The sequence below is a fragment of the Alexandromys fortis genome, unplaced genomic scaffold (genome assembly GCF_014885135.2).
Source record: "Alexandromys fortis isolate MF-2015 unplaced genomic scaffold, M_Fortis_MF-2015_v1.1 scaffold_368, whole genome shotgun sequence".
In the NCBI taxonomy this organism is placed as follows: Eukaryota; Metazoa; Chordata; class Mammalia; order Rodentia; family Cricetidae; genus Alexandromys; species Alexandromys fortis.
The window spans coordinates 281,615-297,473 of record NW_026068243.1 but is presented as its reverse complement, the minus strand read 5'-3'; the positions used below and the strand labels follow the sequence as shown (position 1 = coordinate 297,473).

At 37.3% G+C, this 15,859-nt stretch overlaps 1 protein-coding gene across 3 annotated transcripts; it reads left to right on the top strand.

Moving 5' to 3' along the window:
- Window positions 1-2,186: 2,186 nt before the first annotated feature.
- Window positions 2,187-15,082, top strand: CUNH5orf46 (chromosome unknown C5orf46 homolog). 3 transcript variants are annotated; one of them, XM_050131180.1, is made up of 4 exons: window positions 2,187-2,286; window positions 6,961-7,126; window positions 10,070-10,128; window positions 14,389-15,082. In XM_050131180.1, the coding sequence occupies exons 1-3, from the start codon at window positions 2,217-2,219 to the stop codon at window positions 10,125-10,127; spliced, it is 294 nt and encodes a 97-aa protein (XP_049987137.1). In that variant the 5' UTR covers window positions 2,187-2,216; the 3' UTR covers window position 10,128; window positions 14,389-15,082. The 3 variants fall into 3 exon arrangements, with proteins under 3 accessions (XP_049987137.1, XP_049987138.1, XP_049987136.1); XM_050131181.1 differs by having other exon boundaries at window positions 14,447-15,081; XM_050131179.1 differs by having other exon boundaries at window positions 13,740-15,078.
- The last annotated feature ends 777 nt before the right edge of the window (window positions 15,083-15,859 follow it).

Here is a 15,859-nt window from a genome sequence, read left to right as displayed (position 1 = left end):
AAAAAAAAAAAAACAGGATAGCCAAAACAATCTTATACAATAAAAATACTTCTGGAGGCATTACCATCCCTGACTTCAAACTCTATTACAGAGCTACAGTAATGAAAACAGCTTGGTGTTGGCATAAAAACAGAGATATTGAACAATGGAATAGAATCTAAAACCCAGATATTAATCCACAAACCTATGAACACCTGATTTTCGACAAAGGAGCTAAAATCATACAATGGAAGAAAGAAAACATCTTTAACAATTTTTGTTGGCATAATTGGATGTCAACCTGTAGAAGAATGAAAATAGACCCATGTTTATCACCATGCACAAAATTCAAGTCCAAATGGTTTAAAGACCTCAATATAAATCTGACCACACTTAACCTGATAGAAGAGAAAGTGGGAAGTAGTCTGCAACACATGGGCACAGGAGACCACTTCGTACGTATAACCCCAACAGCACAGACAATAAGAGCAACAATGAATACATGGGCCCTCCTGAAACTGAGAAGCTTCTGTAACGTAAAGGACACTGTCATTAAGTCAAAAAGGCAACCTACTGACTGGGAGAAGATCTTCACCAACCCCACATCAGACAAAGGTCTGATCTCCAAAATATAAAAAGAACTCAAGAAACTAGACATTAAAACTCTAATTAACCCAATTAAAAATGGGGTATTGAACTGAACAGAGAATTCTCAACAGAAGTTTAAATGGCCAAAAGACATTTAAGGTCATGCTCAACCTTGTTAGTGATCAGGGAAATGATTATCAAAACAACTTTGAGATACCATTGTTTTCTTTTAATTCTGTGATGAAACTCATTGAAATTTTTAAAGGAATCAAGTCTGGTCTGTAGTATCTCTTCAACACACAGTACTGGCAGAACCAGGTATTTATGAACTTAGATCCATACCACTCACCCTGTACAAAAAAGCATCAATTAAAATGGATCATTTTAACTTAAATGATTTTAATTTAAAGGGATATAGAACCCCAAATATTAGTGCTTCCAGAAGAAAATATAGGGAATGCACTTGAAGTTATAGGTATGGGCAATAACTTTCTGAATAAGACTTCAATAGCACAGAAAACATCCCTAAGCACCAACAAATGAGACTAGATGAGATTAAAGTGTTTCTGTATAGTAAGGAGATGATTATCAATTATTTTACTAGCTACAACTCAGAAATGAAACTGATATCCAGAACACATAAGAACAGCAAAAATCAAACACCTAAATCACAAAACTGCTGTTTAATATGTGGGCTGATGAACAGATAGTCCTGAAAATATGAATTTTAAATGTTCAACATCCTTTACCATGAGGCAAGTATAAATGAAAATCTCAGACCTTCCATTTCATCCCAATGAATTTGGCTATGACCAGAACCACAAGTGACCACAAAGACCAGTTAGATTATGGAGAAGAGGAATCCTTTCTTCACCACTGATGGAAGTGTAAGTGTAAACTATTGCAGCCAATATGGAGGTTCCTCCAAAAATTTCGAACTAGGGCTACCATATGGCTTAGCTGTGCTATTTTTGGGTATACACAGGGATATGTGTACACTCCTGTTTACTGCGGCTGCACTCATCACAATGTCTAGGAAACGGATGTACATCCACAGAAGCCTGCATAATGAAATTTTAAGGTTTCTGGATGGTGGAAGGAGGATATTGTATTAATAAGCTGCTCTAGTCACATGTTCTGTCTCATAAGAAAATCTAAACTTTTAATGCTTATATAAATGTAAATGCGCGGTTGTGAGGGTAGTGTAATCTATGAAACTAGACAGGCAGCTGGAAGAGGGGAACAAGAGGCAGAAATAATTAGAAGGATGGGGTGAAGGAAAAAGGTCACATGGGACTTGAAAATTGATAGGCGAATCTATTAGGGATGGAACAAGGGAGGATGGAGAAGAATTGATAAGATGGTAAAAGAAACGACAAAGGCGAATTTTCTTTGAAAAATGCCTAAATGAAGCCCAGTTCTTTGTAAACGAATGAAATGTTTTAAAAAGAAAGAAAGAAAGAAATTGCTTTGATTTTGAAAGACAGGGCTGAGCCTGTTGTTGGAGATCTCAGAGCAAGCTGTGTAGACGTCTTGTGCAACAGCCTAAATTCCACAGCAGGTGATGTCACCACAACTGTCCTATAAATGGAGCAAAGATTCAGGTGCATCTAAGCAATTTATCTGCACCAATACCCAGGACAACAGGAATGGCTTTCTCAGTTCTTCGACTGACTGTTGTACTGGGACTGTGTGCCCTAATCCTGACAAGCCAGGCAGGTAAGTGTTTCTGATCACAGCCCAGAAACTTGGGCATAGTTAGTGATGGGTGGAAACTGGCACAGAACATAAAAGGGGAGGGGCATTTTGGCATTGCAGAAAGAACCCTGGGCTGGGAGCCTGGAAACACATCTAATTCCGAAAGCAATTTTATTAAGCTTGATTTTGGTTGTATCCTCCATCTTAGTAAATATATGATGTTGTGAACGAGTCCTTTCTTATATTCTTAAATGATGAAGGGATGCTATTACATTATAAATTCATTGAGAAGTGTCTGTGGAGTGTTTTGATGATTATAACAAATAATGTTTAATGAAGATGAAAATATAATTTTCAATAGCACTCTATCATGGAAATATAAATTTATAAATGTATATTAGGCATAATATTTAATACCTCTAGATGTGGTACGAATAAGGAACATTAATTGCTGTTAATCTCATATGTATCATGAAATTTAAATAAAATAGGCAAAAGTTTGGAATAGTGCCTGGTCAACAAAAATCACTAAATAAATAATAAATGCTGCAGTTACCATTTATAAATTATTTTTAAGTTCAAGTTCAGTTTCATTAGAGTTTAAAAGAAAAACACCTCAGGCAGTTTGTATATCTCAGCACATATACATGTGTGTTTGTGCATGCACGTGTGCTTGTGTGTGTGTATCTTTGTCTACCTTAGATGAGGAAAAATAAGTAATGGTATTTGAGTTATTAGTATAGAGAATGGATACATGGTCGCAGGCAGACATGAGGCAGAGATGGGGCTTTTAAGAAAAAAAATTAATAAGACCAAAAGTATCAGAAAAACCCAAAGTGGTACAGAAAGTTGCAGGGTTAATACAGAGATAGGAGAAGATGAAAACTCTCACTTTCTGAGTACTTCAGACAATCTGGCAGACCGACAGCTGAACCAGCTGGGTATTTTGAACTACTGTGAAAACTTTAGATAAAAACTTAACCAAAACCAAAACTTTTATGTAAACCTTCATTATACATATGCTTTTGTTCTTTTAAGCCAGCATTTGTGACTAGTATCAAGAAAGCAGATTAATAAGAGAGCTCCACTGATTTAAACAGAAGTTTAATATCAACATGTTGAAATTTGACCTTAGAATATGTATATTCTAAGTTTCATCCTTTACATACCTTAAATAACTTACCCAGGTCCTCCATAACTTGCTTAGTCCTTTTGGCTTTCCTTCCCAAATCTGGAATCACACAAAATCATGATAGATTCTCATAATAATCTTACTCAATAAATGCACCATTTTCTTCGTTTGGTGCAGATTAGTAAACTAAGTTTGCAGAGGTAAAGGGTTTTTTGTTTTGTTTTGGTTTGGCTTTTAGTATAAGCACAAGCGAAAGTTCTCTGATGGTGAAATCTGAGTTTCTAGGTTCTTCCCATTGCAACTAAGCTTGTGTTTCTTTTGTAACACATGAAAGCACACAGAGGGCTGCAAGCAGCATGCAGCATTGTCATTTAGGAATTAATCATTTTGTCTGCAGAAGCTATGAATCTTTGTCTTGTGTCTGTTCAGGGTGCAGAAAGCAGAATGAGCAACCAGCCGCTCAGCAGCAGGTCCCTTTTCCTGTAAGGTAGCAGAACTCACAGTCCCAGGTCACTCATGGTACCCCAATAGGAAACGCAGATGAGGGATGCATAAGAACTCTGCCAGAGGGAGACATGGGATGTCTGTGTCCACCCTGCTTCCAAAGTTATCAACACAGTGAAGGGTGATATTTGCATTCTAAAGACAATTCTCATTCATCCCATAAATGTGAAACTGGTTAAATAAGTCCAGTTTTAGTTAATTTTCTCACCTATTTAATCGCATAACTCTTGATGTTACAGATAAAATGAGCATGCTTTTATAATCACTTTGTAAGATGTAGAAATCTATATAAATAAAAATGTTGTATTTGTTCAGAATTTTATAATCACATTCAATTAAAAAAGTCAGTAGAAATCTTAATGCAATAAATGCTACTTTGTGTTATGTTTTAAAAGAGGAAATATTTAATAATGGACCTTGATGATTTGAGATTTCTGGGTATTCCAATAGCATTTTAAATTTTCATAATATTCTAAAATGCTAGAGGAAAATCGAGCTACTTATAATTCTGTTGCTGTTAATAATAGTAATACTAATATACTAATAGTGCCGTAAATCAATTAGTGTGAGATTACCCTGGGTTTAGTTCTGTGATAAGTAGTTTATACACCGTGGATATATATCTATACACACATTGTAGCATGAATATTATATACAATACTTTTCTTTGTACCAATATCACAATGAAGAAACTAAAAGACAGTGGTTAAATGTGATTTGCAAAAGTACGTGGCTAATATTTTGTTGAAAACAAAAACAAAATCAGATTGTAGGACCTTAAAATGTGTAGCACACTACATAATAATACCTATGAATATGTATATGGACTAAAGACTAGACTGATTCTTGACTTCCCATACACTAATCCCCGGATCCTCTGGTATTAAAAAGCTAGTATTTAGTATTACATTAAAATGAATAAAACTGTTATATGTTGCCAAAGAGGACTCTTCCTTTGTGTAGGGACTTTCTGTGTTACACTTGGCTGGTATCCCTGGAGAACCAGTCTAAGGAGGGAGAGCAATACAATATGAAGACCATGCCCCTGGAGTTAGACAGAACTCAGGTTCATTTTCTGGCTCAGCTGCTTTTTACTGAGTTGTTGAACTTCCCAGAGCATTTCTGTTCTCCTCTGGAAACTGTGACTCCATGACTCAGTGGGATGAGGACACAGGTCTGTAAGGATGTCCTAGTCCAGCATCTGTTTCTTCTCACAATGAAAATAAACCCATTCCAGGAACTTTAATCACACAGACCTCTATGTGAGGATCATCATCTTTAGTTTAATTCAAGCAAGAAGGTTCTTTATATACTCTACTCGTAAAGAAACCAAACCAAAGCAAAATGTGTTCTAATGAAAAATTCAACTGTTGGATGAATGAATCTTTGATTATCATCTCTTATAAATCCCAGGCTAAAGAGCCTGTTAAGCCTTTGACTATGATATAATAAATATCAATGCTTACAGAATTTATTGTCATTTTTTCTAATAATTCTATCTTAGAATACATCATAGATAACACATTTCTTTCATCATTTGGTAGCCCTGAAAGTGATGTGGTTACATGACCTTCACCTGAGTCTAGGGGAAATAGTGCTAAGGAGTTGAGACCTAATGACTCAAAACCTGTAGTGGGGAAGCAGTATAGATATGGAACACTTTTGTGAATTTGAATTTTCAAATTAACAACCAATTATGGCTATTGTGAGTCTATCCGAGATATCACGTTTATCAGTCTTAACTTTAAAATAATCTAATGTTCAACTGACATCAAATAAGGAATCCAGTATTTTTAATTAATTAATTTTTAAAATAACAATCTTTTCTTATTTTACATACTAATCCCAGTTCCCACTCCCTTCCTTCCTCCCACTCTCTCCACCTTCTCTGCACTCCACCCCCCCATCCATTCCTCAGGGAGGGTAAGGCTTCCCATGGAAAGTCAACAAGGTCTAGCACATAGCTTTGAGGCAGGACCAATGCCCTCCCCACTGTATCTAGGCTGAGTAAGGTATCTCTCCAAGGAGAATGGGTTCCAAAAAGTCAGTTCAGGCATCCATTATTTTTATATAGAGTTTGGTGGCACCATAGTTCTGTTAATAAAATGAAAAAAATAAAGTCCTGCATCATCTTATTATCAGGATTCAGAAAGAAGATTACACGCTGTAGTTTATATCACTCTACTTGAACTTTTCATCTCATGAATGAAGACCATTCACACCCAAGGGACACGTGTGCATCCTTCAGCTATGAAGGATAAGGTACACGACTCCTATAGGCACCATGCTCTCGTGGTTTGCATAGCCTTCTGGTTCCTAAATATTATCAGTTTATCCATCTACTAAGCTAAAATTTGCATATCTTAAAATATTACCCAGGTATAAAAATTACACAGGATTCGTAAAAACCATTGTTCATAAAACTAATAGGTGATACAAAACTGACAGAAATTATTTATCATTTATCTTCCATTTTCTCTCATAAATATAGTTTGCATACTTTTCCTAAAAAGAGCACATAATTTTATCACAGACTACTGTAAAAAAATCTCAATTTTGATATCAGACAAACATGATCCTGGATTGTATTTCTATCACCTGGCAATTCTTCATCTTTGAAACAGCTTTGAAATTTCTGTCCAACTCTACTTCTTCAAGTTTAAATTGGCTTAGCAATTTTCTTACCTCAAAGAATTATGAAGATAAAAATAACACAGTGCATGTGAACTACCTGTTAGAGATATGTGCCCAGCAGAACTACCCATGAAGATTTTCATCTTCCTTATTTATATTACCATTGTGTGCTTTGCTTGCTTGGTAATCAAATGTAGGCATTGTCTACTTAGATATTTATGTCTGTTATTTGTATGTTTTTAGTAATAATTAGATCAAGACTTCAACCAAACAAGTACAGGACGCTTAGGGACAGGAAGATGAAACTAAGGAGTTTGTGCCAAGTGGATACCAAGGAACTCAACAGATCCAACACCAGAAGCAGATTTTTCTTTTGGATTGCAAGGAATCACATTTGAAAGTCTTTTATGTTAATTTTTTTTCAGATGACAAACCAGATGAAGAAGGCAACCCAGATGAGAAAGCAGATAACCCTCCAGATGACTCCAGTAAAAAATCAGAGGGAGATTTCCCCAAATTCTTAAGCCTCCTGGGTTCAGAGATCATTGAGAACGCAGTGGATTTCATCCTTCGCTCCATGTCCAGGGGATCGTAAGCAATGAGATAAATCTCACTTTTGCCAGCTTCTGTAGAAAATTAGTACACTCAAGAAAATAAATGAAATAGAAAAAAATGCACTCATTTTTTTCATTGAAACAAAAACCATTGCCCTGCCTTAAGTTACATTTTACATGGAAATAAGTGCCCTGAAATCTAGAGTGAGGTTACTCCCTCAAGATTCTTTACACAATATTTTAAAATCCCGGGGCTATAATAGGAGAGCAGAAGGATGCAGAACCAAGAAATGGAAGAGAAGTTGTGGTCTTGATAATGAATGTGCAGAGTCCTGTATTTGGCTTCTAGTTGGAGCAGTTCAGCCCACTTCTTAATAAGCCTTAGATTTAACATATCTTGCATTTGATTTGACTTCTCATTCTTCATACTTCTTTCAGTCTGCACTGCTGCAGGCTGCTGTTTTTGATTCATTTTACATAGATACCTGCAGAGAGTTTGACAAAACTCTGATTTATTACCTACACAGTGGATAATTGTGTTTGAACTAGACCTCCTTCATCTACAATATAGCTACTCACGGGCAAGGCTAAGAGTGCAGTTTTAAACAAACTTTCTAATTAATTCTGACACAAAGCCACCTAACCAGGTGCTTATCTACAGTAGTAAGTCATGACTGTTCTGGAAACTAAAACTAGCTCAAGATAAAGTAATTAACCTCTGAAATTGTGATATTCTATTATCTCCACAATACTCAATTCTTTTTTCTACTTTTTTAATTTATTGTTATACATTTTTCTCTGTTTCTTTATGTTCCTCTCCCCTCCCCTTCAGCCCTCTCCCATGCTCCCAATTTGCTCAGGATATCTTGTCTTTTACTACTTTCCATGAAGATTAGATCCATATATGTCTATCTTAGGCTCCTCATTGTTGTTTAGGTTCTCTGGGATTGTGATTTGTAGGCTGGTTTTCTTTGCTTTATGTTTAAAAACCACTTATGAGTGAGTATATGAGATAATTGTCCTTCTGGGTCTGGATTACCTCACTCAGTATAATGTTTTCTAGCTTCATCCAATTGCCTGCAAATTTCAAGATATCTTTATTTTTCTCTGCTTTGTAGTACTCCATTGTGTAAATGTACCATGTTTTCTTATCCATTCTTTGGTCAAGGGGCATTTAGGTTGTTTCCAGGTTCTGGCTATGACAAACAATGCTGCTATGAACATGATTGAGCACATGTCCTTGTAGTACGATTGAGCATCCTTTCGATATATACCCAAAAGTGGTATTCCTGGGTCTCAAGGAAGGTTGTTTCCTAATTTTCTGAGAAATTGGCACACTGACATCCAAAGGGGTTTCACCAGCTTGCACTCCCACCAGCAATGCAGAAGTGTTCCATTTTCCCCACAACCTCTGCAGCATAAGTTGTCATTAGTGTTTTTGATCTTGGTCATTCTTACAGGTGTAAGATGGAATCTCAGAGTTGTTTTAATTTGCATTTCTCTGAAGACTAGGGATGTTGAGTATTTTCTTGAGTGTCTTCAATCATTTTAGATTTCTCTGTTAAGAGTTTGCTGTTTAGGTCTGTATTCCATTTATTATTGGGTTATTTGTTCTGTTGATGATTAATATTTTGAGCTCTTTGTATATTTTGGAGATCAGATACCTTTCTGATTTGGGGTTGGAGAAGATCTTTTCCCATTCTGTAGGCTGCCATTTTGCCTTGTTGACCATGTCCTTTGCTTTACAGGAGCTTTTCGGTTTTAGGAGTCCCGTTTATTAAATTTTTCTCTCAGTGTCTGTACTGCTTGGGTTATATTTAGGAAATGTCTCTTGTGTCAATGCATTCAAGTGTACTTCCCACTTTCTCTTCTATGAGGTTCAGTGTGGCTGGCCTTATGTTGAGATCTTTGATTCATTTGGACTTGAGTTTACAATACTCAAATTCTAATCAGTCAGTCTCTGCAGACACAGATTCCTTTTGGAAGTTTTAATCCAGAGCCAGATACAGTTTCGTGTCAGAAGTGGTCATTCTCAATATGAACCTGTAGGACAGGCCCCCCCCCTATTTGTTTTAAATGGCCTGTTCCTGAACATGTCCCTACTCTCCATTAGACTACAGACTAATTAAAAACAATGTATTTGCATCATCTTTTATCTTCTCAAAATCTATCCTGGTTCCAAACCTATGAGTTATAGAGCATAGTGTGCCTGACATATTTTCATTACTCTAGAGAATTTGGTTTGGAACTTTGCGATCCACCATACATTTGTTGTGAAAATGTGGTGTCATCTTTTTTTTTTTTTTAGTTTTTTACACATGTGAAAGAATTATAAATATTACTAAAACAAATGCACTCAAATTCATATTGTTTGTTAAATCCTGTTTTATGTGTTAGCATCATATATATGTGTGTATGCATAGCTAACACATACAGATACATATTTATATACACAATGCATAATACTTATAGGGTTTTGTTTATTAAAAGACCAATAACTGATAGGTTTGTTACTGAGTTCAGTGCTAATCATGCCCAAATACTTTGACAAGTGTAAACTATTGTGGAAATCTTGAGTCTTACTTTACTTTCTTATAGCAACATCCGGAGAATAAAATTATACCTCAACTACGAGAAAGCTTAGTTCTAGGCACAGTAGCAGAGGCTTGTAACCCAGACTTCCTGAGAGATGAGGCTGGAGGATCACAAGTGTGAGGCTAGCCTAGGGAACAAGGCGGGAGGGGGACTTGATTGGGGGAGAGGGAGGGAAAGGGGAGGCGGTGGTGGGGAAGAGAGAGAAATCTTTAATTAATTAATAAAGAAATAAATAAATTAAAAAAATAAAAAAGGAACAAAATAATGAAAATAAAAAAATTCAAATTGAAAGAAATTAGGGGAAATGAGACAGTGTAATAGTGTGATCTTGTTAACATTCCCATAAGTCTGTATAACTCCTGCTTTTTTTCTTCTCTTTTTCAAGAAGCTTTATGGAACTTGATGAGGACCCTGGACAGCCATCTTCAAAAGTGACCTCCTAAGGTGATTTTAACTAATACTTTACAGGCAAAATAACAGCATTTTAGACACGGAAAATAGGGGTTTGGATAACTATATTCATCGATTTTTGGGGACTCATTAATAATTACAACCAGAATGATAGGGTTTTGTTGTTGTTGTTGTTATTGTTATTCCTTCTTTGTACTAATTGTAGTTTGTTTCTAAAATTACACTGAAGTGTCCATATTGTTGTTTTGTTTGTCAGCTTACCGAGAGGCTCTTAAGGGAGGAATCCAAGTGTTGCATGAAGCATTGAGCAATGGGAAGGAGGAGGTCTGGTCCCTGCCACAGTTCTCTTTAGAACCTGCCATTAGATTTCCATCCCCTCTACAAATACATGACATAATCAGGTTATAAAGAGAAAGCATTTATTTTGACTCGTGATTTTCAAGGCTTCCTTTTCCAATGTACTGGTGTCATTGCTTTGGGCCAATTGTGAGGTAGTAAGTACATCATATCAAGGGCCTATGGACCCCTCACCTCATGGTCAAGAAGAGAAAGAGGAGCAAATCAGAGTCCCATAATGACCTTCCCATCACACACCCAAGGCTAAAGTCTTTCCACAACCCCTAATAGCACTGAGCTAGGGAATCAAGACTTTCACACCTAGGCCTTTTGGAAGGGGGATTATTCAACATCTAAACTCTAGCTTGCTTTGTACAAATCCACCTGTGAAATAAGAGAGCGGTGCACACTTAAAAAATAAAACTTCTAAGAACTCATGCAATTATGCAGTAAGTCAGTCATAGGAAGAGTGGAATTTGCTGCACTTAATCCATGGAGAAAGCACTAGAAATTTCCCTGTCACCCATACAGACATCTAGCATACCTGTAAACCATATGGTTTGAATTCCAGAACACCCACTCTTCCCTTACTCAATTATCTCCTGAGAACTCAGGTTGAAATAGAAAAACAAACATCATACAGACGGAAAAGCAGTATCAGTTCCTGAGTTGAAATGAGTTACTGCTCCATTTTAAGTGCTGGATAGATACCTAATTTATAGCTTCTGTAGAAGACAAACATCATTATCTTAAGTCTCACAAGTGAAGAAACAAAAGCATGGAAACAGTTGTGGATATGGTCATATCAAGGGAGCAGGAAAAGACTGGAACTGAGTCCCATGCCAGGATATGTGTCCTATATCTGAGCCATTTATCACTGCTGGAGAGCAGAGGATGGCATATGAGGAAGCAGCTGGAGTCATGATTCAACCATGATGCTTGCTAAAACAAAACTCCTCCCTCTTGGTTAGTTGATTTGCTTTCTGTACACCTCCAGCAATCATGGCCTTTCTCAACTTCTCTTGTTATCGAGGCTGGGAAAGTTTCTTTACTCTTCTGGCTCTGTTTCATAACTTAGGTGTGGCCAATGTGAGCTCAGAAAGTCACTATTAGATTACCCTAGAGCATAGCCTACTCTTTCATGAGCTTTGAAGGATGGAAATAAGGCTTGGGTATTGTAATCAAGATATGCCCAACGCACATAATCCTGATTCTTGCTCAAAGCCAGATTGACATCTAAAACCACTCACTTGTGTGTTCATGTTTCCATCTACTCCTCAGGGAAGAGCTTTCCTCCTGTTTTAAGCACCCTAATACTTTGTCTTCATCCAGGCTGCTACTGTATACCTGTAATCATTTATGCCCATATCCCAAATCCTGACAGGGCCAACCGGGGATTCAGTGTAGAAGATATAATGTAGATGAGGCATTATGGAGGAAGAAAAGATCAGTTGACATCATGATGGTACAAGGTCAACCTGTACTGAGGACACCTGCTGTCTGTGCCTCCATGGATCGATGACCCCACCTCCTTAAGCCTCATTTTTCTGCTTTTGAATTAGAAACACTAGAGGAATGTAAAGATTCCGGAATTTAATGGAAGGATTCCCTTTTTTAGCTACCCACAAAATAACATCTTGAAAAGATAGATTTCTGAATAAACTCTAGCTGCCTTAATGATCCATAGAAAATGGTTCAATATGGACCAGGTGTAAAAGAATTTTGATATGGAATGTCTCTTTAAATGACCACGACATAATCACTGTGGATAGCCCTTAATAGGTAATTGAAGTTTTGTTTCTACGGTTAATGTCTTATCTAATCAAAAGCAAGTCATCACTTTACAATGAAGTGATTCACAGTAATGTCTGTTTCTCTATTTCAGAAAATGTGACCAAAATATATGTATAGATTAGGGGGGCTGGAGAGATAGCTCAGCAGTTTGAGTATTTACTGCTTTTTCCAAGTTCTCATTTGCTTCCCAGCTCCCATGTGGGGCCTCTTACAACTGCCTGACTTTCCCTCCAGGGCAGCCAAGAACTCTACCCTCACTGAACACATGCATGCACACACAGAGAGAAAAACACTTGCATATTAATAAGGAATAAGATAATTTTTAAAGATATATAATTAATGATAATTGATGGAGGATCAATATGTGTCCTATGTTTATTTTAGTCATGTATTTGGTACCATGTTTGTAGCACTCGTCACCTCTTTGACACACTCCCTTAATGAGTAGTACTCTATTCTAATTATGTGTTAAACTTTGTGCATGCTGCCTTTGGGAAGGTCATCATCTGAACTATCACTGAGTTCAGTGTACCCTGAGAATGTGCAGGTAAATGATAGGTACCTATGGTAGGGCTAGGGGAATGTCTTGGGAAAAGGCAACAAGGAACCCGAGGAGGAGGGGTGAGCATGATGAAGGCTTTACAAAGAAAGTGAACTGGGCTAAGTCAATATCAGGGGATGAAAAGAGAGTAGTACAGAGATCAGAAGATGATGATGCTCCAGCAAGTGAACACCTCGTTAATCTGAGGCACCCTCATCCTCAGCTACCCTACACTGATGTGACTCCCACTAGGCATAGGGTTTCCAAAAAAATTTAACTATTTCCCAGAATTACTTGAAGCCACTTGGATTCAATTTGTTCCTTTTTATTTCTTAATTCATTTGATATAGTTGACTCTAAACTGTCTTTTCTCCAAAAAAAAAAATAGATAAACCTCATTAGATAACTAAGATCTTCAGAAGAAACAGTGAATGAGAATGTCCTTTACTAATTTTTATTTTTATGAAGATTACTTTTGTTAAGAATACACACACACACACACACACACACAGTCTTGTGTTTAGATTTACGATGTCGTACCTAAAAATAAGTAAATTAAATGGAAAGTTCTGCTGCAACAGATGATCAGAATTAAAGTTGGGCACACTCTGCCACTTTCCAGGTCAGCTTGCTCTCCACCAATGATAAGATAAAATGCATGTGACTGCTGTGTCTTTTGCATCTGCCAAATACCAGGCCACAGTGACTTCTCTCTTCGTCCTTGACTTTGTTCTGCATGCATTCCATCATTTGGTGCTAAGCTATTGCTTATAGACCTAGAGATTTTGGGTGTGTGTTTCTGTAATTTTGTTTCACTACTTTCTCAAACCTGTTTGACAGCTGAATTTACTATAAATCCCCCCTTGCTTTCAAGTGCAGAAGCATTAAAATTTTAAAGAAAAGGTAGAAAGTATTCACTTTGTTGCTAAGTTAGAATATTAATTATTGGTCTTTGTAAACTTGTGTTTTAAAGGGCACACCCATCTGGCAGCTGGACAAAATAAGGACAGCCAGATCCTGAACATCTAGTTCTGTTTTACAAACTCGTCCAGAACCTGAGATATCAATGCAGCTCCCAGCAAGTCACCAGGAATGAATCCCCAGTTTTAGAAAAATATAATCCATTCCAGCTCTTTGACCTTGCCTTTCTGTCTCTACAAAGTCAGAAAAAGGACCCTTTTAGAGTTCTAGCATTACATACTTGACTTTATGGAGATTTTTGTTGTTCCTGGCAAGTTTCCCTGGCATATTTAACTTTGTAATGAAGCAAAAAAATGAGATGATACATTGCTTATACATATGTACATAAGCAAATTCAAGGCTTCTTTGTATATACAATACACATATATGGTAACAGATTCTAAAAGACGAAGTAACACATTTAAAATTTAAAAGCCAGTATGTAGTAGAAAAGGGACTTAATTCTTGCTTCAAAAATAAAGTTTTTAATATCTAAAGATATATGAAGTTTCAATATTTTACACATTTTTTTTAAAAAAAGTTTTTCTTTCAAAATATCTAAGTCCCAAGTCCTTTGTTAGTAAACTCAAAACTGATCTACTGATGGTCCTCTTTTCATTCAAATGTCTGTTTCTCTTCCACGGTCATTATTCTTCTGCTAGAATGTCAGGCATTGAGGAGGGAAGAGTTCCTGAACCAATGAGTGTGGCCTCTTTACAGTTCACAGAGCTCACTTCAGTGCACAGAGCTAAGTCCTCAACAGCCATAGCAGCCAACTCGACAGGCACTTTCTCCCAGAACCATCTACTAAGTCAAGAGGACACGATTGAAGTCGTGGAGCAATGTGATCATGGCCACACTGGAGTCTAGAACACACCTTCATTCTGTTTCCACTCTTCAGGTCAACATATTTGCCCCGGGTCCTTCTCAAGCACTGCTCCTATTTCCAATCCCACCCTGAATGCGGTCATTGTATTTTCGATGATAGCTATTTCTTGACAATCTTGCTGTTTTTATTTATCTGTGATAGATTTGCATACAGCACAAAGAACCTTTAATGATATTGATGAATAAGCCATGGACTGAATATTGAACCAGTGGAAAATAAAAATGAACGTTGTATTTTACAGCGAATTGAGATAGCCCATTCTTTGCATCTTTTGGAGAATGGCATCAGTTTCAAATATCACACCCATCCTAGGTTATCAAAATATCTATTAAACTCAGCATTTGACAGACAGTTAGAATGCTTCTGTGAACCAATTGTGTTCCCCAAATCTCTTTTCAGGGTGTTGGTTTGTTTTGTTTTGGTGGGGACACATTATTTGTTTGTAGTACTGTGGATTGAACCCAGAGTCTTTTATAAGCTATGCAAATGTTCTTCCACTGTGTGTGTGTGTATGTGTGTGTGTTTGAAACAGAGAGAGAGAGAGAGAGAGAGAGAGAGAGAGAGAGAGAGAGAGAGACAGAAACAGAGAGACAGAGGGGAAAGTGGGGGAGGAGAGAGAGAGTGAGGAGAGGTCATGAAGCGGGGAGAACAAGAACAAGAGAGCAAGAGCTCACATGCACCTGTGTGGGCACCAGGAGCTGCTCATTGCAAGGAGACCAGAGGAGACTATACACCAGTATTCTCTATTTCTATCAGTCTCTGCTTTGTCTCTTTGAGACGGGGTGTCTCCTGGACCCTGGAACTTGAGTGTTTTGGCTGCTTGACAATCAACAAACCAATGCGAGTCTCTTGTCTCTCCCTACAATGCTGGGGTTGGAAGGCCTGGACAAGACCACTCCCAACATGCCACTTGGGTGCTGGGATCCAAACTCATTTCCTGACTGTTGTACACCAAACACTCTTAGCCACTGAGTTGTGTCCTTAGCCCCTTTTAGACTTTAATTCACTAATTTGTACCTGTGTGATTTTACTACAACAAATCAATATAATACCCATGTAAACAACTCACTTCTGTCTTGCATTTTGAACAGACTCTCTCCAGATGGTACTGGAAACAGGAACAGATACAACCAGGAGATCACAAAAGAAACACACTATTCATATGAAAAAAAAGTTTTTGGGTATTGTTGGAGAGTAGGGGAAAAATAGTAGCAGAGGTTGAGAAGAGAAAATGTTCTGCAAAG